The 22,057-nt window shown below is 41.3% G+C and overlaps 2 protein-coding genes across 2 annotated transcripts; both read right to left on the reverse strand.

Annotated features, from left to right (window-relative positions):
• Positions 1-1,006: 1,006 nt before the first annotated feature.
• On the reverse strand, positions 1,007-14,933 carry DNAJC21 (DnaJ heat shock protein family (Hsp40) member C21). The gene is given in 13 exon segments (XM_080363051.1): positions 1,007-1,451; positions 1,454-1,543; positions 2,245-2,320; positions 2,733-2,923; positions 4,838-4,874; positions 5,525-5,683; positions 5,921-6,008; positions 6,347-6,498; positions 7,791-8,095; positions 11,506-11,628; positions 13,046-13,169; positions 14,162-14,255; positions 14,564-14,933. Coding segments are annotated over 13 exon segments (1,611 nt in total). The 5' UTR covers positions 14,661-14,933; the 3' UTR covers positions 1,007-1,376.
• A 2,609-nt stretch (positions 14,934-17,542) lies between these two features.
• Positions 17,543-21,984, reverse strand: BRIX1 (biogenesis of ribosomes BRX1). The gene is made up of 10 exons (XM_080362834.1): positions 21,847-21,984; positions 20,885-20,996; positions 20,447-20,490; positions 19,727-19,797; positions 19,308-19,357; positions 19,137-19,210; positions 18,987-19,037; positions 18,598-18,699; positions 18,255-18,383; positions 17,543-17,933 (listed from the first exon to the last, which is right to left on the reverse strand). The coding sequence occupies exons 1-10, from the start codon at positions 21,979-21,981 to the stop codon at positions 17,664-17,666; spliced, it is 1,038 nt and encodes a 345-aa protein (XP_080218960.1). The 5' UTR covers positions 21,982-21,984; the 3' UTR covers positions 17,543-17,663.
• Positions 21,985-22,057: the final 73 nt, after the last annotated feature.

The following is a 22,057-nucleotide window of genomic DNA, read 5'->3' on the forward strand; positions in this document are numbered from 1 at the left end:
CTTTCTCACATAATCACTTTTTAAAATATTTTAGGTCATTATTTCCCTCAGTTTCCAACAAAAAAATGGAATTGTGGACAGTCAGCAAGAACTGTACACTTGTCCTGTTAATTCAAATTTTAATATTTGAATAATTCCATGAGGTACCATGTTAACCTGTGGGGAGAATATTCTGCTATTTTGTTTCAGGAGTTGAAACTTTAGAGGAACTTACCTAATGCAAGATCAGCGCTTCTGGAAAATTATACTCTAGTGTTTTCCTAAACAACGTATTACAGCCCTTGCCTTGTCCAACTGCATTGAAAACTCCTGTGTAAAATGCACTTCCACTCCAACATCAGATATTTGTTATCCCACCTTTTTAAAGTGCTACTCAAGGTCAGAGGTGCAATGCCAATTGCCATGTTGTTTTTTACTATAAATCAGAATAAATTACTTTATTCCTATGACTTACTCAATTCTCCCTTACCTTATCCCAGCAAGGTTCTTCCACAAGACCTTTTCTTTTTCCCCACCAACCCCTGCCACAGAGGTAGGTGTACAGAACCAACAGAAACTATGAAAACTGATTAACCATCTTGTCATCTTACTCCTTTCCTTCTGTCTGGTCTTTAATACAATTAAGCAATTTGAAAGGGTTCTTGGAGATGACAGAGAAGCCTGTGTTCTTCTATATCCCGATGTTTCATCTTCAACAGACAAACAAAGCAGCACAGGCCCCTTTATTGGTCACACTCACCTTGAGTTAGGCCCCTGCAAAAGCAGAGGAAGATGATCAGATGGGTAGAACAGCTCTGCTGTGAGGACAGGCTAAGAGAATTGGGGTTGTTCAGCCTGGAGAAGGCTACAGGGAGACCTTATTGTGGCCTTTCCATACTTAGAAGAAGCCTATAAGAAAGATGGGGACAGACTTTTTAGCAGGGCCTGTTGTGACAGAACAAGGAGTGATGGTTTTAGGCTAAAGGAGGGGAGATTCAGGCTAGACATGAGGAAGAAAAGCAGCAACACAAGTGTGAAAATAATTTATTTTTATATCTGTGTGAGTACTTTATCCCTCTGCAAATTACTTTATCCCCATACAAGTTACATATCCCCATACAACAGAAAGAGGAGGTGACTAGCTCTGAATTACTGTTTCCACACTTTCCATGTGAAAGCTGCTGAGATGTTACGTCAAATCCAGTCATTAAAGAAAGGCTGATAAATCCAAAAGCAAGCACAAGTTTCTTCACAAGATAATACTCATTTTGTTGCATCTTCCTTTTTTTCCAACATTAGGACTTTCCTTCTTTGTTCAACTCCAAACACAGGCAATATGCACCTTTCAGTTTTGGGAGATCTTTCATGTACAATTCTGAAGACTATCTAGCAAAGTTCTATCTGTTTTTATGCTTCTCTTTTTTGTTTCTGGTGTTTACAGCTCCATTGACAGTTGGTGCTTGTGTGGCTTTTTTCCATGTCCTGTGGCTTTTAGGTGTCTAAACAGTTTATTTCGGGACGGAAATGTCCAGTTGCAGGTTGCACAGTGGATTGGAACTTCATTCTACAATGAGGAAAAAAACCAAAATGCTTCACATTCATGTGGAATATGTAATAAATACAATACACTAATTTATTGCATGCGGTTTCTCCTAGACAATGAAATGTGAATAAGCTGTTTCTATCACAGATACTGTTACTGATTCACAATTAAATATACTTTTTTTTTATCACTAATATTACTTTTGAAATTTTAAAGAATACTAAGTAGAACAAAGTACACCACCAGCAGCCTTGTAAAACTAATTCAAGAAGAAGAATACTTTTGATCTCACCTGACTCAACAAGACTACAAACATAATGCTTTTGGCTCTCAGATTTAGTTGATTTGTCTTATCTGCAGTTATTACAAGATTTTGCTTTTTCTGGGAAGCATCAATATTAGGACAGATGCAAGTAGTACTGCCTGTCACCTGCCTGATGACAACAGCTCTGTCTTCAGTTGTTTCGTTTATTTAGTTTGAACTGCCTTGGATACAGAGCTTTAGCAACTCGCCTAGAAATGAAATTTAGTCCTGCTCTTCTCTGTCAGGACAAGATCTGATGTTCCAGTCTCCTAGCTTCTAATAAAAAGAAACACCTATATTATTTCAAAGTAAGAAAAATACTGGAATAGAATTTGTGGACTGGAGATGATGAAACAACCAACCTTGTTTGTAGTAATATGACCACCAGCTTTTTAACAGAGTAAGTAATTTTACATACCGTTGTTGGGTGCTCTGAAGATGCCTTAGCAGACTTTTTTGCATCCTTGGCTTTTTTCCCTTTAGGCTTGGTACTGCTGATGACAAAGAGAAACCAGGATCAGTGCACTGGAACATTCAACATAGCGTTTAGGAGCCTCTGATGATTATCAGTCATCAGTGTCTCTGCTGCTTCCTTCACACATCACAAAGCAAGTGCTTCCAGAAAAAACAAACCAACCAACCTTCATTTATACAAACAACTGTTGATCTCAAGATTCAGACAGATAATGAATCAGCTACTGGCAAGTGATGTATGTGGCAGGGATCTGCAGTCAAATGCGATCTCCAAAGCAGATCCTAACACTCCTCGTTTAGTATCATGTTTAATCAACTCCAATTTAACAGAGTAGCCCCCAGTTCGCATTGGTGAGTAAATCTAGACTTGTTTGACAGTATCAAACATCACACTGAATGACAGAGTGACTGCAATATTACAAGTCAGTGCACCTTTTTGCTTCAGTTTTTGCTTCATTCACTTGTCCAACATCTTCTGTAGCGCTTGCATCCTCTGACACAGCACATCTTTGGCCATCATTTAGCAACTCCTCTGCTAAGCCACTGTCATTGTCCACACAGTGTACCTCCTTTTGTTCAACTGTTTCTTCATCAGCACTTTGATCAGGAGAGTACTCATAAGTCTGTCCAAACAGAAGAAATGCAAGTTAACTACTTTAAGTTCATTAGCGATTCTGTTTACAGTGCTACACCTCATTTACCTTAAACATGAGTGGGTGGGGAGAACACAAAGCCATGGACCCTCTTAATTTTACTCATGTTTTTAGTGAGATTGTAAGAGGTAAAACTAGCTTTCCTGTTTTGAAAGATGAGGCCACCTATGATGAAGGGAAGAAACACCAATGGAACTATGGAAGACGAGAATGAAGGTATATACATTTCATATTTCATTTCTACATAGAGTTCATTCTCTTCTGGCTAACATTTCCCATAATAAGATAATGGCTTTGTTTATAACTTGTTAAAAAAATGTTAACTGTTTAGACTACAGTTTTCTGTGCCAGACACCTGTATTAGGACACTCAAGCCAAAATAACTGAGCTGACTGAAGCTACAATAGACACACAGTATTTTCTGTTCCTAATATAAGAAACACTGGCAGGCTTCTCCATGTGCCAGAAGACAGAGTAAACTCAATACATGCAGCTTGGAAAAGATCAACCCCAGAGCATGTCTGAAGCAAAACAGCCCAGGTTCCAAAAGCAGGATGACAAATTCAGATTTCACCTAACACTACATCAATGCAACTCTATCTCCTCTAGCATCTTTTGCAGAGTTTCGGCTACCTGAAAAAACTCAGCTAATCTATCTACCTTTCAGGAAAACAAAACAAAAACCGTAGTGATTCCCAGCACTCAGTATAGCTCAGTAGAGGACAGAACTCATGTTTCCAGAAGACTCTCTCTTGCACAAGATTCCAGCTCACGCTGCACAAGAGCAGCACCCGCTGTCTGGGCTGCAGAAGACCTCATGGCCAAACTGATGGGAGACAGGGTACCTATGTGCAACCTATACAGTGAGAACGAAACCTTCTGATTTCAAACTGAGGAGGCAAGAGTTGAACAGGAGCCTGATGCCCTGCATGGAAACAAGAAGGTCATGCCAATACTGACTTGGACTATGCAATACCAGCCAAAGAAAAGAAAACAAAAAAAAATATCAGTGTCTTGGAAGTCTCAGGGAAGGCTCTTGAGGATGAGAGATAATGATGGTGTGGGAGAGGGCAGAGAAGGGAACACATAACAGGAGACTAGAGAGGTTAGGCTGCAGGAGGACACACGACTATATTGGGAAGGCGTGAAAAAGGCAGGACTTGGTAGAGATCGCTCACTGGGACAAGGCTAAGACTGGGGTAGTACATAGAGCTAAGACTTGAAAAGGATCAAGCTTGAGAAAGGCAGATGGAAGTTCGCTCACTATGGTGCTCCTGCCACTCAAGCCTGAAACAGCTTGCAGCTCTTGAATTTCACCCTGCTGCTGTCGGCACAGAGCTGTCATATCACATGCAGACTCAGGTGCCAGAGCACAACAGATCACTGTTACTCATGTTTACAATTCAAGGGAAAGATGGAAGGGATGTGTCAGTAGGATGCCCATAATGTTGCTTTTTTTTCCTGTTAGGTATTTACAAACCAAATCTAGCAATCAGAGCAGAAAACGACCCCAAACAATTTAGCTGCTAGTGCACTAAGGCCATTGCTGGTCCTTCGGATCAATTCCTTGCACTCTATCTGCCTGTTTCCACCTGCTTTCCTTATGCTTCAGACTGTTGCCTTTTTAGACCCAGCACCACATTTATGAGGATCTGCACAAACAGAACAGTATTATGCCTATGAGTTTATCATAAAATTTGATCATAAGCGTAAAAAAATATTTTGCAGTCAACAAATAATTAAAATCTAAAAAAATCTAAAAACAGTCTTCAAGTTCTGTAGAACTTCAAGTTCTCCCTTATTTTTCAGAACAAATAAAGTTACATTAGGAGATAACAAAACTGCATTGTATAGTTCCCTGAATACAAATATTTGACTACATACCATAGTTTTCTGTTTCTTCCTCTGTTTCTTTGAGAGTCTGTAAAGGTAAGAATTTAAAATTACCTCTTTTCAAGAAAAGAAGAACAAAACAACAACAAAAATCCCTAAACACAAACAAACAAAAAGTGTACCACATAAGTACAGTTTCTAAAAAGGTACTATGTTATATTTTTGCTTATCATCTTAACATGATATCATGGAGACAGCAGCCACATACAGAATATACCTCATGTCTGAAATGAAAACAACAGTTCTCTTAAACTCCTCATTGCACTTAGTAAAACATTTATTCTACTCAGACTTAACTCAAAAGATTTTAGTGAGACAGTTGGTAACTATGCTTTGGCCATTCAAAAAATGGAGCTGTGCTGGTTTTAAGAACACTTACTTTCTCTATGCCAGCATCCACCTCACAAAAAGTACCCAAAAAGTACCAAATCAATAAACACTGGACCTGTGAAAGTTCCCCTGTTTGAAAAGTAACAATCACTACTTTTCCTTAACATGTAACTTAAAGAAGCAGAGAAAATGAGGTATTTGTGTGATTTCAATCCAGCCACGCTAATGCATGCATTTTACTGGAACTCTCATGCTACGAAATATTTTAAATCACACAACAATGTGAGTTCTAACACACTATAAATCACAGGAAGCTCTCACGATAAAATTAAAACCAATTTAAAGTACTTCTGCTTGGGCATGTCTTCTGTTTCTTCCTCCTCTTTGGTATCTACTCTGTTTGCATCATCCAAAGATGTAGGAAATTTCTCTTCTTCTTCTTCCAATTGCTGTCGTAATAGTGCTACCATTTCTCGATGCTTCTTTGATTTTTCATGATTTTTCATGCTGTGAAGACCAGTAGATCATTACTACAGGTAGCTGTGAGCAAACTTTGTTATATTTACATGTAAAATAGTAACAGGCACATTATCCATCATTACTAAGTATGTAAAATTCTGCCTTGACAATGTCTCTGCTGGAAAGATGACACTGACCATTATATGAAGTTAAAAAGTCTTTAAAATGCATTTTAAATGTTAAAACCCAATACCCTACCCCAAATCCCCAACCATAAGCACTTACGCTTTCTCAGTTTTTAACAATTTGTCACAAGCAGGGCAGTACAGACCATCAACAAATTCAGCTTCTTCAGTCTCATCATTCAGTTTGTCTGAAGAGATCAGTGGGGATCAGAGAGACAAAGTCAGATGAGCGTTTTTTCACTAAGCAGCTCTTAAAGCCCCAGTAAATAGCCACAACATGAACATTTAATTTATTTAGTATTATTGACATGCAGACACATCAAGAGCTGATCTCACCAAATCATACATTAGCATAAATTAACAGCTGTATCTTGATGTCTTCTCATGTTCAACAGAGAACACCAGAGAGGGGCAGACCGCATTCTGCACGCCTCAGCTGGAGCCAGGGATTTGCCCCATGGATGTGCAGTGAGCCAATACTCAGGCTGCAGTGGCTCACTATACTTCACCCCCTCACACCCCATACCTTTCATGACTTTGGTTTCCTGTTCTTCTAATCCATCTTCGTCATCCGACCCATCTCCAAACTCCTTTTCATATCGTGCCTCCATCTCTTGCAATTCTCTTTCCAGATTCAACATAGTTATCCAGCTCTGCTCTTTATACTCGTCAGCAAGCCTTTAGGTAGAATAATACAGTAACTTCTACAATATGTTTATGAGACAGGAATTACAGAAACAGCATTATTTGAAGGTGACTTCTTGTTCTCTGCTATTTTAGGAAGAAAGCGCTGAACATATTATGATGGCGTAAACAATTGTTTGTAGGACTTGGAAAACTGAATAGTTAATTTGCAATGTCAGCAGGCACATCTATGCTGCAAGTAAAGAGGTATTAATATAGGTGGATCCTGCTTGAATTTCAAGCAGGAAATGCTAAGCAGCATGGTCAATATCAGGCTGAGAGCATGGAAGTCAGGTCAAGCCTGAAAGCAGTACAGCTGCTTTCACCTGCTGCAAGATCTAAACCTACAAATAGTACAAGACCATGAAAACCACAAGCATGTTACTCCTTCGCTCTGCGCTACGGGAATGTACCAGCTCAGTTTTCCAAATCTAAGTGTGGCCCAAGTTATCACACAGTGCACCACTGTACAGCTGAATTTTGCTCGAGCTGTCTCCTGAACTCAGAATTATCAAGCCACTTGTCAGTAAATGAATACCTCGGCTCCACTCTCCCTTCAGGGAAAAAAAAAGTATATGTATAAAAATAAATTCTACATAATATGTTTAATAACTATTTTAATTACTATTATATAATTTTAATCAATATGAAATTATTTTGCAAGTGTAGTCTTAAGTATTTAAGCTCCTTACTCTCATTTTCAGGCAAAAAGCCCTTCTAGCTGGAAGAATAAATTGTACATGCACTCAGGAGATTGCCTCTTCCTTCTACATAATTTTGGAAAAAATAAAGCATAAAAAATGCATTTAGTCCAAAGAAAGGGTCCTTTCCAAAGAGTTAAAAGGAAAAGCAAAACTAAGTTCCTTTTCCCCACTTTCTTTTTAGCAGGTACAGTTCCAAAGCAGATGAAGCTGATCTAACCTAGGGCTGTCATAGTCCTGCTGTTGTTCGTTTCCAAACATACACTGCTTTTTCTTTAAAGGAACTATGAAAATTAATAAATCTTACTTCCCAAGGTAATTAAAAACACACCAGATTCTTTGCTACCACAGCCAGTTACCTGCAGCACACATACTATTCCCTGGTTACCTTAGATGTCTACGTGTCAGCACAATGCGGAGAGACTCAAGATTTAAAAATCTCAGACTTGAGACCAAAACGGATATATGAAATTCAAGGATATTTAAAAGAGCAAGTGAATCTACTATTGGAATCTAACCCTGTGTGCATCGTCATGAATAGCTTATCCAAGTTTAAAAGAAAATATTTGTTACATGTTTACATACTTGGCTTGTTTGAGCTTCTGCTGCCTCCGAAATTCCTCTGCTTTCCTAGTTTTTTCTACATTTTGCTCTTCTATGAGTTTTCTATGAGCCTGTACTCTTTTATCCCTTTTACGAATAAAGGCTACTAGTTGACGGACCAGCTCACTCCTCTCTTTCCTTGCTTTCTCTCTTGTCTTCTTGTTCTCTTTTTCCATAGCTCGTTTCTCCCAGCGGTTTGAGGCTTGTCGTATGTCATATGTTTCTTTCCAAGCAAAGTTTTTCCGAGTACAAAAACTCTGCCAATATGCATAGAAAGGGTGGACTACCTGTAAGAAAAACAAAAACAAGTCACCTGTTTAGAGAGGAGACAAAAACCATACCAAATAAATCAGGACTTCTATAGCAGTTTTGTGTCTTCTACGCAGGCTGCAGTTTTTCTCCAGACTATAAAGAAAACACATGAAAGTTTAAAGAAACTTCTAATATTTTCCTTAAAATTTCAAACCACATGAAATCTATGACCTTGCCTAAACTATTCCAAACTGCAACTTTTTAAAAATATCCCCTTACAGGACTGGATTGCACTCATGCTAGTGCCCAGCTACTTAGTTTTGCTGCACTTTCCCTGTAAACTGAAAAGCACAATCAGAATAAGCTATACTGTCTGCAAGCAGGCATACAGGCACATATTGCCTAAGAACCGCCACACCAAGTCACACCAAAGGTCAGACATACATTGCCAGCAGCAGCCAATGATCAGCATAAAGAAAGTAATAAAATAAACAAGCATACATAATGCTTTTTCTTCTCAGTATATTCTCTCCGCTTCCAGAGCAAAAGAGAAATTAATAACCCTTGATGGATTTATATTTCATGAACTTGGTATTTCTTTTATTAAACCATATAAATTGTTGGCATATACAATATCATTGAGCCATGACTTGTACAGTTTAACAAGGGGCTACATCAAGATGCACTTACTCCTGTTTTGTTAGCAAGTTATATGGCTGAAGGGTAAAATTATGCCCTCTTGCTCTTATATTAAGAGGAAACAAACTTTCCTTACTCTCCTCCCTTTTACTATTCACAAGTAAATGCTGGATTAATAAAATGGCATAATAATTATTTTTATTTTCTGTTCCTCTCCAAGTAATTATTAACCTTCTGCACTTTTTATATCCAGGAAATAAGATATGCCTAAACTCCTTTTTTACACTACTTGACCCATTAAACTGCCTTTTTACTTCTTGCTCCCGTATGCACTACTCTTCATATTTTGGAATACCTCACAGAAGTATTTAACATTTTATTATCTCTTCTTCTAGTACCTCTTCTTCTCCTCCTTCTGCCATTGGTACTGACATGGTCTACCAACTATCAGTGCCTCAGCAATAATTTCTAACAGCCTATCCACATGCAAAGGTTCACGGCTGTGGCCCCTCGCAGCTAAGCCACCACACAGTTATTTTCTGCTATCACAAAAACCCAGCTTTATAATAACCAATAAATATTAATATTTAATCCAACACTTCAAGTGATATTAGACTCCCTGTCTCAGACTTCTGCTTCAGTAGGGGATATAATCTGTGCAACAGGATGCCTGGTCATTGGCTGATGACAGGGATCATCTTCCCCCTTCGCCAGTTGTACAAACCAAGACTTTCCTCCTCCTCCACCACAATCTGAAATACAGGTGCATCTCTGATGTTCACCAGTACACTGTACAGCAGCTCTTGCTGAACCCCCCAATGGATTTTGTTTTGCCTGCTGCTTATACCCAGAGCTGATTGCTTTTGTTTCTGCATCTGATTGATCTACAAGTCTTCTCTTCCCATGGAGTCTTGCAAAGTCACAGACTTCAGAATACCTGCCTGGCATCGATCGAGCCAGCTCTCAGCATTCTCATGAATTAACTCAGTAGACTGAACCAGAGAGCACTCAAGTCACAGATTGCAAAGCCTCTGTAGAGCTTTTGTAGCTCCCTTCTAAAACTCTTTTCCCACGATGCTCCCTCTGAGCAGAGCAGTGGGTGCTGCAATGCTAGAACCTTCTGACAGTGTAAGCTTTTGTCTGAATATAAGATAACAGCTTCCACAAGAGCATGAACAAGGGAAATAAACATGCTGGTGCTATTTTGGGTCTATAATAATATCTATCCTACGGCCTCAAAACAGGTGTTTTCCAAACAATGTTTCAAGATAACTCCATTAAAAGATGGATTTTAGCAGTTTCAGAGGCACTAAATATCCTCTGCCTGGGAAAGACTTTAATTTTTTTAAGCCATCCTGTAATTTTATCTGACATTCAAACACCCGTGCTGACAGTTCTCAGTTTGATTTATAACATTGTTTCCAACTCCAGCCAAATTTTGTACCATTGAAGTTACTCAGTTTTAAGGTACCTGTCAATCTAAATTGCATAATTAATTAGCCATCGAGTACAATACCACTAAAAGTGCTAGTGAGAAGTACCAGCCTAGGAAGAGCATTTGAGTATACCGATACTGTGCAGTTACTCACAGGTAACTGCTACTACTTTACTATTTGTCGTGGTTTTGTTAAAAAACAAGTTTCTCTTTTAGTGAATTTGCCTGACAGCTAAAGCTTTCATATTAGCTGCATTTTCCTGGAGAACCAGACACATGTTTTGGTAAACAGGAATGGAATGCTAACTAACTGATAATGAATGGATGCAGCTCTCACAAGAGGGGCAACAAGAAATAGGTGACCAGGAAACTGACCAACGAAGTAGAATATGCCATTCACATGAACACTTCATATAAAAGTGGGAGATCATGAGGATCTCGTCCCTTTTGTTTATGGTCGACATTAGGACAGGACCTTGCTAGTCGTCCCTGTGAACTGAGGCCTAGTGAGAGACTGAATCCAGCTCCGGTTGGCTGCAGGGTCCAGTCCAGGACTTTGGGTGCCAGCTCTGCAGTTGCTGAGACTTTCAAGATTGGTTTTGTATATTTTGTATTATTTTCTCTGTTCTTATTAGTAGCATTAGTAAAACATTTTTAATTTTTCCAACTCTCTTCTCTCTTCCTTTCCCTCCTGATTGCCTGTCCTTAGTGGGAAGGGGGAGAGGGAGGGACAAAAGGGGGAAAGCGGCGGGGAGAGGAGGTTAACAATACATCTGACAGGGTTTTATTGTCACCCTGCAATCAAAACCCTCGACACTATTTCATTTCAACACAGAAATAGCTGGCAAACCAGACAACAAGAATTCAGGTGTCCTCCACACATTTACTTTTCTTGCTTCCCAAAGGAAAGCATGCAGTATTATTTTGGAAATTAAATCTTACTCCACATTAATTGTAGATGACAAGAGTATCATAGTGGGAGCTCACATTGCAGGACAATCACTACGTCTCCCATTTTCCGGGAGTGCAATAAGTGCTATTCAGTTTTCCTAAATGAGGCGAGACACTACATGTAAGTTTAATTGGCAAAATTGCTGGTTAGCCCTGTGAAGCGTTTGTCTGACAACTTACACTAAAAGCCTGGCTAATAACACAGTTCAACAGGAAATACCAATTTTAATTCACCTAAATATTATGAATCAGAAGACAAGCACTTCCTTTACAGTAATGGTCCGCAGCACTAAACGAGACAGCAGATAAATGGTTTTGTATTCACCCCAGAGATCAGCTGAAGCTTTTCCTTTGATTTCAGTGTGCGACAAAATAATGAATTCGCTGTTACTTTCAGTTCAGATCTACACTTTCTCTTACCGTATCATAGTCGCTTTGAGAATACCCAAACATAGGGAATTCTTCAGTATTTTCCTCAGTCATATATTCCATCTCCTCTTTTACAATCTTTTCAAAAACTTGTCGATAGACTGTAAAGAAACCCTGAAATTTTAAAAAAAAAAAAAAATCTGATTAATTTTGCATGGCTCAATAATAGATGTACAAATGCTTGGCTACATTAGTGCATTTTAGATAAATATTTGAGTTCTGCAACAGCAACCCAAAATTAGGGTAAATGCCTTCTAAGCTCTTGCTCTAGATAGCAAGACCATTATGTTTAACAAAGTTCCCATTCTCTCCCATTCCTTTTATTTCTATCTCCTTCATATAGTCTCTGTCTCTCTCACACATCGAGCTCTTACATTCAAGTCTAAACCAAAAAGTTTTCAGCATGCTGGGGATATCAATATGTTTCTGGTTCCACAGGACCAGGTTTTGAGTAAGTTCCAACTACAGAATTGATTATTAAGTCCCCTATCTCTTTACTTCTTAAAATTCGATGATACTAACACACTTCTGCTATAGTAACCCAAAGACAGATAAGGATTTTCTCTGGCAGAGGCCTTTCTAATCACCTGGAGCTTTTTAATTTATGATGAATGTCTTAAAATCTAAAAGAGAATCCAATTATAGGAAGCACACTTCCCTCAAGCACTGTTATGAGATTGTTTTTCTACAGCCTCAAGCATTCCAGCTTGCTAGATATTTCTGAATAAAGAGATTATATTAACTGTTAGATTAGTTCCTTCTCCCTAAGGTTTCCCACAGCAGAGGCTCAGGCAGGGATTCCAGAAATTCTTCATTAAATAAATAATTTATGTGCAAGGTACAGTGCACAGCAGCTCGACCTGGTGCCTCCTAGAAAGGGACCCCCAGTGGAAAAAACTTAAGACAATTATACCCCCACAATCCACGTCCCCAGGCCCCCTGTGCACCACTCCAGACCAACTGCAAAATCAGAGTCTGGGGTCTCCCTTCTTTTTGTGTTCTGTTAATTGCAGTTCTGTTCCTTTATTGATCTCCAGGGATGCAGCTCCCTTTATCTTCTACCTTGAAAATCCTCAGGCCTTTTTTCACTTCACATAGCAGAAAGTTTCTAAGGTTCACAGCTTTCAGATGTTCAGCTAAGGAAACTTACTTACACAAAGCAAATTCTATAGCAGAAGTTTCTAAACAAGTTCTACAAAAAGCAGTATATCAAATAATTCAATAAGCTAAGGCAGTCTATTCTCTAAAACAAAGCATTAGAATGCTTTACTGTGTAACACACGTAAGTAATATATACGCATTCTGTAGCTGTATGGCATAGCTGGAAATCATGACTACGTAACTGTTGGACAATAAGCGGGAATTAAAGCTTGCCTAAACATCCAGCATAAGTTTTTTCCTAGAAAGATTTGTGTAAGCATTATTACTATCTCCACTCAACAATTCCACACATAGCTTTTCAAAACAAAGCAAATGCTGGCACTTTCCATGAAATTTAAATTGATTAATTAAAGGTGAATTAATGCATTACCTTTTCATCATCTCCGTATCCAGAGTAACAGCTAACAGTGAAGTAGCACAGCAAATCTAAGCTATCATCTTGATAGTCTCCACCAAGTCCTCCTTTTAGCAGAGCCTCCCTGTGATCATCATACCTAGCAAAAATTCACAGTATCAGGGATGTATAGGCACAGAACATTCCCCAGGGCTGGTGATCTAACACAGTACATGTATCACCTCAACATCTAGCTTAGCCCAGTGTCCGGAATTTGTGTCTCACACCCAAAGTCTTCAGAGAAAAAAAAAAAAAGACAGGCTCAGTAAATGTTCTTCTTCTGATCTTTAGTTTACTTACTACTACTTTATCTGCAGTATCTACACCGCCAATTTATTAACAAGAAGGTGGCAAACACATCTGAGCATAACACTTCCATAAGCTTTCAGAAATGGGTAGGACATTATTTAAATCATCTAATACTTACACACACACAAAAACAAAACAGAAGAAAAACACACACAAAAACAAACAAACAAAACCACAAAACACAAGCATCAGCATATAAACATTGAAAAATGGTGCCTTCCCTTTGAGGACAAACTTGGTACAGGTGGTTTTGGCTGCATAATCTGTTAAATGCTTCAGCCAATTTAAAACAAGTTACAAACAACATTTAAAGTAGCAATCTCTTAAAAGATGTGTGTGTGTATTTCAAATCAGGACTGTTACAGAAACAGGACACTGTGCTATCAAGGCTTGCCACCTGCGGCCACCAACCTCACACCGAACACCTGCATGCAAACCGTGCAGTGCTCTTCCCCCCTAAAACAGGGAGGGCTGTGGCCACGGGACACCTACACAACGCGCAAGCTGCCTCCTGCTCCAGGAGGAATAAACCGGGGCCAGCGCTGCCGTGTCCCCAGAGCAGCCCTGGGCCGCCAAAGCGCAGTGCGGGTGGGTGCCCGGCTGTGTCCCCCGGGACGCTGCCCCCCGCTCCCCCAGCCCTTTCACAGCCCCAGGCAAAGCGGCTGCTCTGCCCCAGCGCCCCCGCTGGCGCGCAGCGGGGCCCGGCCAGAAGGAACGCAACTCCTGGCCGAGACGGAGTTTTAAAAGCCTCTTCCAGGCCGCTAACACACACACACGGCTCACCAGGCTCTTTCCTGGGGGTCACTGAGAACATCATACGCCGCCTGGATTAACTTGAACTGTTCCGCCGCTTCCTCCGCGTTCTCGAGGTTTTTATCTGTAAGATAATTTAATGGCAGCGCAAACGACCGGAGGCAGCGCGGCGGCGCTCGCCGCCTCAGGAACCCGAGACGCAAACACGGCGCCGCCAGCGCTGCCGAGGCCGCGAGCACCGACCCGCTGCCCGGGGCCGCCCCAGCCCGCTCCCCCGCTCCCCCGCTCTCCCACCCAGTGCCGCCGCCTGCGCGGACAAGCGGCTTCTCCCGCCGCAGCCGGGGCCCCACGGGGCTCAGCGAGGCCGACCGGGCCCTCTCCTCGGGCCTGCGGCCGGGCCGGGCCCGCGGCGGGCGTGCGTCGCGGCCGTACCGGGGTGCCAGCGCAACGCCAGCCGGCGGTACGCCCGCTTCAGGTCCTCCTCGGCGGCGTCGGGCTTCACGCCTAGCACCTCGTAGTGACACTTCATGGCGGCAGGTCCGGTGGCTCCGCGTGGGGAAAAGCGCCGGCCGGCAGCTCGGCCGAGGCGGAGGCGGGGCCATCAGGAGCCCGGGCCACGCCGGCCCCCGCCGGGAGGAGCTACGCGGCGGGAGGAGGGCCGGGCCGGGCCGGGCCGGGCCGGGGGGCGGGTTGGGGCGCGTTCCGCTTTGACTCGTCTGGAACCTCCGGCCGCCCCCCGCGCTGTCACCGGCTGGCTGCTGGTCGGGGGAGAAACACCCTCGAGCTGTCTGCCGCTGTCCCCGCCCGTACCGCCGGGCGGTGGCCTTACAGTCGCCCGATGTCAAATAACCGAGTGCTTTGTGCTAGGTTCCGTGTGAACGCCCCGCTGGTCAGAGGTGCAGCCAGCACTGCTCCCATGTCGCAGGTTATCAGTGTTCATTTTTATCTTGGACAGCTGTGCTCTTGAGCGACCTCAGGTTTGGCCCGAGCCGCCTTTTTCTCTAGGTTAACTTGTATCAGTTGGCATTACATGAACTGAGCTTTGGGATAGAGATCAGGGGCGTTGGGTTGACGGCAGGTCGAATGTGAGTCAGTGGAGTGCTCTGGCAGATCAGATGGCTGACCATGTCCTGGGGTGCACAGCATCGCCAGCCAGAACAGGGAGGTGACTGTCCCCCCATTGCACTGATGTGGTCCCACCTTGGGTACTGGGTGAAGTTTTGGGCACCTCAATGTAAGAACAAACTATTCAAGTGTGGAATATGGAATGGCAACTGAGATGGTGAAGAGCCTCAAGGGCAAGACTTATGAGGGGTGGCTGAGGTGACTCGGTCTGTTCAGCTTGGAGAAGGGATGGCTGAGGAATGTCCCCATGGCCACCTTCAGCTTCCTCACAGGACCTCCTCTCTCTGGTGACCAGCAACAGGACACAAGAGAATGGAATGAATCTGTGTCAGGGGAAGGTCAGGTTGGACATTTGGAAAAGGTTCTTCACTGAGGGGGTGGTCAGTCCCTGGAGCAGGCTCCAAGGGAACTGCTCAAGTGGCATCTGAACAATGCTCTTAGTCACCTGATTTAGTTGCAGGTGTTCTGTGAGGAGCAGGGACTTGAACTTGACGATACTTACAGGTACCTTCTAACTCAAGATACTCTGATTCTATGCATTAGGCTACACACACTGAGCAGATGCTTGTTTTCACCAGTCTTTCCGATCAGGTGGCATGCAGGGCGCCTTGTTAGAAAGGTAACACTGAACTTCTCTTGCCCTTCCAAGTGGAATAAATTTAGTGTTTAACAGGTCAGGGTCCTCTTGTGCCAGTGGTGTTTGTTCAGCACTAAGATTCCAGAGGCTGAAAACAGCACAGGAACCAAATAGGAATAGGGCATCAGCAAGACCTTGAAACACAGGGTAACTGGGGGAGTGGACAAGGAGATAGCACTGGAGTCAGTGGAAGAACCAAGGTCATAAGGACTGGAACTGGAAAGCACATTAAAGAAAAATAATGAAGAAATAGCCCCAGAGAGATCTGTAAATATCTGCTAACATCTGCCAGGAAAAGTTTATTGCAATCAGACTTTTGCTGAGCACTACAGAGAAATTCTCACCCAATTACGGCTGAATTTTTAGTCTTGTTGAAGGCTGATGCCATTAGACTTTCTGTGAGAGAATAGTTGTATGCTCCTTTCCCTAGCTAATAACTTATGAACACAGTGACTCATTTAACTACATCTGGCAAAAGGGCAGACTCACAGACAATAATTTCCTAGAAGCTTCATGAAAATACAGCTCCAAATTAAAGCTGACCTGGTGCAGCTGAGGCAATGTGAGCTGTCAGCAATGGGCAAAAACTACAATGAACCAAACTCTGGACTTTCTGCTGCTCATCAGGGTCCTATGAACTCTGCTGCATTTGAAGTACAGATAGTATCCGTGAGCAAAATCAAGGCTTTTGGTCCTAGTGACTTTTAAGCTATATTGGAAGCTTATTTGCCAATCGGAGGCTTGTTTGCCTTGGTCTTCCCAAGTCACCATTTATAGAGTGATGGAGCTTTCCTGGAGATGGCTGAACACCTGCCTGCTAATGGGAAGTAGTGAATAAATTTGTTTTGCTTTTCTTGGGTGTGCAGCTTTTGCTTTACCTGTTAAATTGTCTTTATCTCAACCCACCCGTTTTCTTTTAGCCCTCCATTTCTCTCCCCTGCCCCACTAGGGGGGAGCAAACGAGCAAGCAGCTGCATAGTGCTTAGTTGCCTGCTGCAGTTAAACCATGACACAAGTATGGAATTCTGTTGAACCCAATCATTGCTTTTAGGCACCGCTGCCATGACAAAAGAGTCGCAGGCAATTTCATTTCAGGCTACTGTAAATACATGGTTTTAACAGCATGTACCTCTTGCCTTTAGGGCAATTCCAACGAATTTAGTCTTGAGGTCTAGAATCTTAAGTTAGCCTGTTTCTCCCCCACAGCTACACTTCAGGTCCTAAGAACCTGATTAGGTACAGGAGCTACCACAGGCAAAAGTAGCAGCTTTTGAAGTATTAATAAAAAAGAGCAATGATGAGGCCATAACCTTTTGCATTCCCAAGGGCTTATGAGGTGAAAAAATTAACACAACCCCCCAAGAGAGAATTCCTATAAAGTTAAAACTTGAAAAAGGATTTTCTACTGGTGTTAGACTAGGAAAGCTGACTTCTGAATTCCAGTTCATGAAGAGCAATGACTACTCGGTTACTTTTATTCAGTGTACATGTTACAGTGAGTTATCTCCCAGAAGTGTTCAAGTCTAAGAAACAAATTCTCAGAAGTAGAAATATTTGGAGTGTCTTATTCCCCCTTTCCTGTTGTCATGTTGTTTTTCAAAGCCCAGTCCTCTCAAAGAGACGAAGACAACAAAAGAGCGTAAACTCAATCCTAATAAAGAAATCAATATTTTGTTTATTTAAAACTGAATGAAGTCCATTTATTTTTTCCTGTAAAAACAAGTATTTACAATATTATGTCAATATTGCTAGTTTCATCACTTGTAACATTCATGCTGATGCTTCAGTTCTGAAAAGCTTTTTTTGCTTTTTCCTCTGGATTTTGCGTAGTTTCTTTTTATCTTTAACAATTGGCTTTGACTCTGGTTTCACAAGCTGTATTTCCACTGGTTTTTCTTCAGCTGGAGTTTCAAAGACCACTTCAGTGGGATCTTCTTCCATAAGCACCTTACTCCCTGTTTTCTTAAGCTTTTGTACTTCCTTCACTTGCTGTTTTTCTCTAAACTTAGCTGCCACTGATAATCTTATCAGCCGTCGATGCTATAAAAATAAGAATTGAAATTACACCAGGTTTCAAACAAACAACATGGAAGAAATCAGGTATTAAAGAAATAGGTGGTAATTTCTCTGCTTAATTGCCAAAATTCTCAGCATAATGCCATCTTTTCAGTAACATTAATTCTGCACTCATTCAATTTTGTACACAATTACTCTCTTCTCAAATTGTGATCAGTTAGGGCACACTTTTCTACAAAGGGTTCCAGGGAAAGGCATACGTGGTTCTCCTCCAGAGAGAGCTTGCAAGACTAGTCTTCAAATTAGTTGCTTAAAGAACAAGAATACAAAGACAAAGCTGCTTACCATATTTGGGGATTGGTAATGGGGATTTTCATACAGAGTTGGTCCTCCAAAACTACCTTGGAAGATTTTTATGAGGTTCAGGACAAAACGAGGCCCAATTTCTACTAGAGATGCATCTTCTTCTATTATCTGCAATAAAAAGAATACTCTCTCATGGATTGAATCGAAGTATATGACCTTGCAGGTACCTTACATGTAGTCATACACAACTGAGTTTAAATCTATACTATGCCAGTGAAGCACATCCTGATCAGAACAATTTTTCTAATTTTATTGTAATTAATCGGTTTGATATGAAATCACTCCACTGAGCACCACCCAAAAACTAAAAGAGATAACTAACCTGGTAATTTCGAAACCAGATCCTCTCATCTGTAATGGTGAAGGTGAACACATGATCTACAAAAGGCTGGCTTTTGGGGTGATACTGTGGTGTACTGAATATCTGTAATAAAAGGCAGTGTTTCTAAATATCTGCAAATGTAAGAGGCCAAACATAAATAGCTCATTTTAAATTTATATTAATTTACTAAGTACCCAATGCAGGTTATATTTCAAAACTTAAAATTTAAGAACAATGTCCCAGCGACTTTAAGCATATGACCCTAATCTTTTGAAGATTTTTTACAAGTTCAAAAATGTAAAACTACGGATTAAAAAAAAAAAAAAAAAAGATTTTAAAATAAGTTGCCAAAAAGAAAGAAACACAGGACATCAGAACTACAGACTGACCTGAATAAACAATTCTTTTAGCAGGGCATAATGTGGCTCCTTGTCAAATGCCTACAATGAAAAAATGTAATTTTACATACAAAGCTAAATGCAACAGTCATGCAAAGAAAACTAAAACATACTCATTGAATAAAAACTAACTATACTTACTGGATCAAAAGACAAAAGGGGTCGTGAGCCCCTTAGGCAGTTTCCTGTCATCTTCAGTTCAGCTAGTGTGTGAACTACAGTGATGTTTTTAAAAATATCATTTTAGTACTTACAGAAAACTGTACAGACAAGAAATCAGGAGTCCAAACACAATAAGGTCAACCAGCTTACCATTCTGCACTAAGAATTTGGCTGATGGTCCCTGTGGTATATTTGAAAGCCTGCAGAGAAGAGGCAGTGGGGAAGAGATAAAAGAAAAATGTGAACAGCAGCCAGAAGATACACTGGATTTCTATAGTACACTCCGACCACTTATTTCTGTATTGAAGTAATTTCAGTTGCTTTAATAGCATCACTGAGTTCTTTGAACATACTTATAAATACCTGATTTCTCAACAGTTTTGCAAAATGCTTCTGTAGACACTCTACAACAGTTAGTCGTGCACTCCTCGTAGATATGCAGGATTAGTACAAATTTAACTAAGCAACACTATTTCACTCATCTTCACTATTACAGTATGACACTTTAGATAGAGCAGAAACATGCCCAGTTATATATGGAAATGTAAGAAAACATAACACTTCCTTACCACATATAGAGATCCTGTTTCTTTTTCGCTTCAAAAAAGATGCACTTATTGCAGTTTTTCATTTCACACACCTACACAAGAAAAAAGAGCTGTTTACAAAATTCTGAATGCATTTTCAAAAACTTTCCTACTTAATCTCTAATATCCCCCGCCGCTCCAAAACGTAAGTGCAAAAGCAGAGATCTCATCTTAATAAATTACACCTACTGATCCTCAAACTTAAGTTGAAGCACTTGTTTTGTTGAAAAATCTCATGTATTTATTACCAGGAGTAATAACTTCACTACATCTACAAGCAATCTGATAAGCTCTCCAGGACCTAAACATTAGAGCATGAGCTGTGACATTAGGTTCTAATTTCAGAACTACCAATGTCCTACCATAATACATTGTTTGGCCTAGCTGCATATTTGTGCCCTACTTGTTTCAAGTATAAACTGTAATATGCCTTTCACCTATATGGAAATGCACATTCTGTTTTATTGCTTCATGACAAAAGTCTATGCTTAATTAAAGGTTTCACTTTGATTTTATTAACCGAAAGCCAACTTCCTGTTTTAACATACGTGCTTTTTGAATACCAATAATTTTCATCTATTAAGTTACACAACTCCTGCAACTAGTATGAGTTCCTTTGAACTTGGTTGCCCTCTTCTCTTGAACATCGACTTGAAAAGTCAGAAGAGAAAATAAAGAAGCACTAGTTAAATCCAGGATTACCTCATTAATTACAAATAACTGGTCTTTACGGTCCATTTTAGTATCTGGAAGAGAAGAACAACATTTAGAAGGCTGGAAAACCAATTTAACATGACAAGTTCTTTTAACAGTCAGTCCTTTTGCAAAAAAATTTACTGGGTATAAAGGAAAGATTAAGGATAACCATCAAGTTGTTTCAGGCAAGTTATGTAATAAATAAACATAGCAACAAAAGTATCTGAGTAATTACAGGACTCAGGCCACAGAAGGCTTCCAAAGAAATATTAAGATATAATGACAGTTGCTGTAGTTGTTGGTTCAAAAGGGACTTGGTGTTTGTTTAAGATAAAAGTTTTATCAAAACAGTTATGTACCACATTTTTAAAAGAATGGGTTGTTAGTAGTTCTTGGTTTAAAACTATGCTGAAAACGTAAGGTAGGGATGATGCCTAACCCTACCTGCTTTAGAGTGAGGCATCAGCGTTCTTAAGTCTTGCATTAGGTGCCTTGCTCTGAAATTAATTCCACGAGAAGAGAAAATAAGCACCCGCTCCTTGTTTTTCCATTTACCCTAGGAAAAAAAACCATAAAAATTAAGTAGGAAAAGAATGTTTCTATCCTTAGAACTATAACACAGAAACAACAAACGTTTGAACTGTAGTTACAGAGAAACATAATAAGAACATTTCTTATTAATACCATCTCCCCATTCACACACACACTCTCTCGGCAAAAGCGATGACTTTCCTACAGAACATGTGGAAAGTTTTTACACAAAGAACTTCCATCCATCTTGCTTCAGGATGTTCCTACATAAGGCCTTTCACTTGTACAAAACATGTCAGTATTAAGAAAGCCACATGTGATACTTATTTGCAAAAGGCACCTCTCCTTCCCTGCAAAATCACCCGGGCTACAGTCTGAGAGCAGAATTAAGCTTTTCCTACAGAGGAGCATGTGACAAAATCTCAGACTTCAACGTGCTGCGTTTTTTTTTTATTTTATTTTAAGCAAACCACGAGCCAAGCCTCCTCAGAATGATTCCTAAGTGAAACGGGCATAATTTACATATGTGATTGTATATAACAGAACTACCAAACTCTCTAAAATACGTTTGAGATTAAGGTAATATAACTTATTTACATTAACCAGAATAACGCTCTTCGCCTATCTTCATAGAAAATCGTCGCACCGCACGTTACTTTATTTATGCTGCGATTATAAAAGAGGCACGAACAGGCCTCTCCACCTTGGCTCGGCAGCCGGGTTCCCGCAGCAGCAGCCGTTCCCGGGCAGCGGGGCGCCCCGCCGCGCACAGCACCGCCCTCTCCAGGGCCCAGGCTGCTGCGGGGAAGCGCCGGCCCGGACAGGCCGCGGCCGGGACACACGGCGCGGCCCAGGGCAGCGGGGTCGGGGGTTACCTGCGAGACCGGCGGCGGGATGCTGTACTCCTCCGGGGCCGCCTTGGCGTCCGGCTCGGGCGCGCTCGGCGCCTTCTTCGCTCGTTTCCTGGGGCGCGCAGCCGAGCCCTCACGGTGCCGCTTGCCCGCCGCCATGCCGCTCGCACCACGCCGTGCGCGCCGCCGCTCGCACTTCCGCTTCCGCACTTCCGGCCCGCTGCCGCTCCCGCCC

The sequence above is a fragment of the Nesoenas mayeri genome (assembly GCF_963082525.1).
Source record: "Nesoenas mayeri genome assembly, chromosome: Z".
Classification (NCBI taxonomy): Eukaryota; Metazoa; Chordata; class Aves; order Columbiformes; family Columbidae; genus Nesoenas; species Nesoenas mayeri.

Bases quoted from the DNA above. Each gene is read 5' to 3' on its own strand.
- BRIX1 (XM_080362834.1), bottom strand. From the start codon at position 21,981: ATGGCGGCGGGCAAGCGGCACCGTGAGGGCTCGGCTGCGCGCCCCAGG. The intron at 19,358-19,726 runs GTAAGGAAGTGT...TCTTCTCTGCAG, and splicing joins AAACAGGATCTCTATATGTG to GCTTTCAAATATACCACAGG. The intron at 19,211-19,307 runs GTAAGCTGGTTG...ACATCACTGTAG, and splicing joins CAAATTCTTAGTGCAGAATG to TTCACACACTAGCTGAACTG.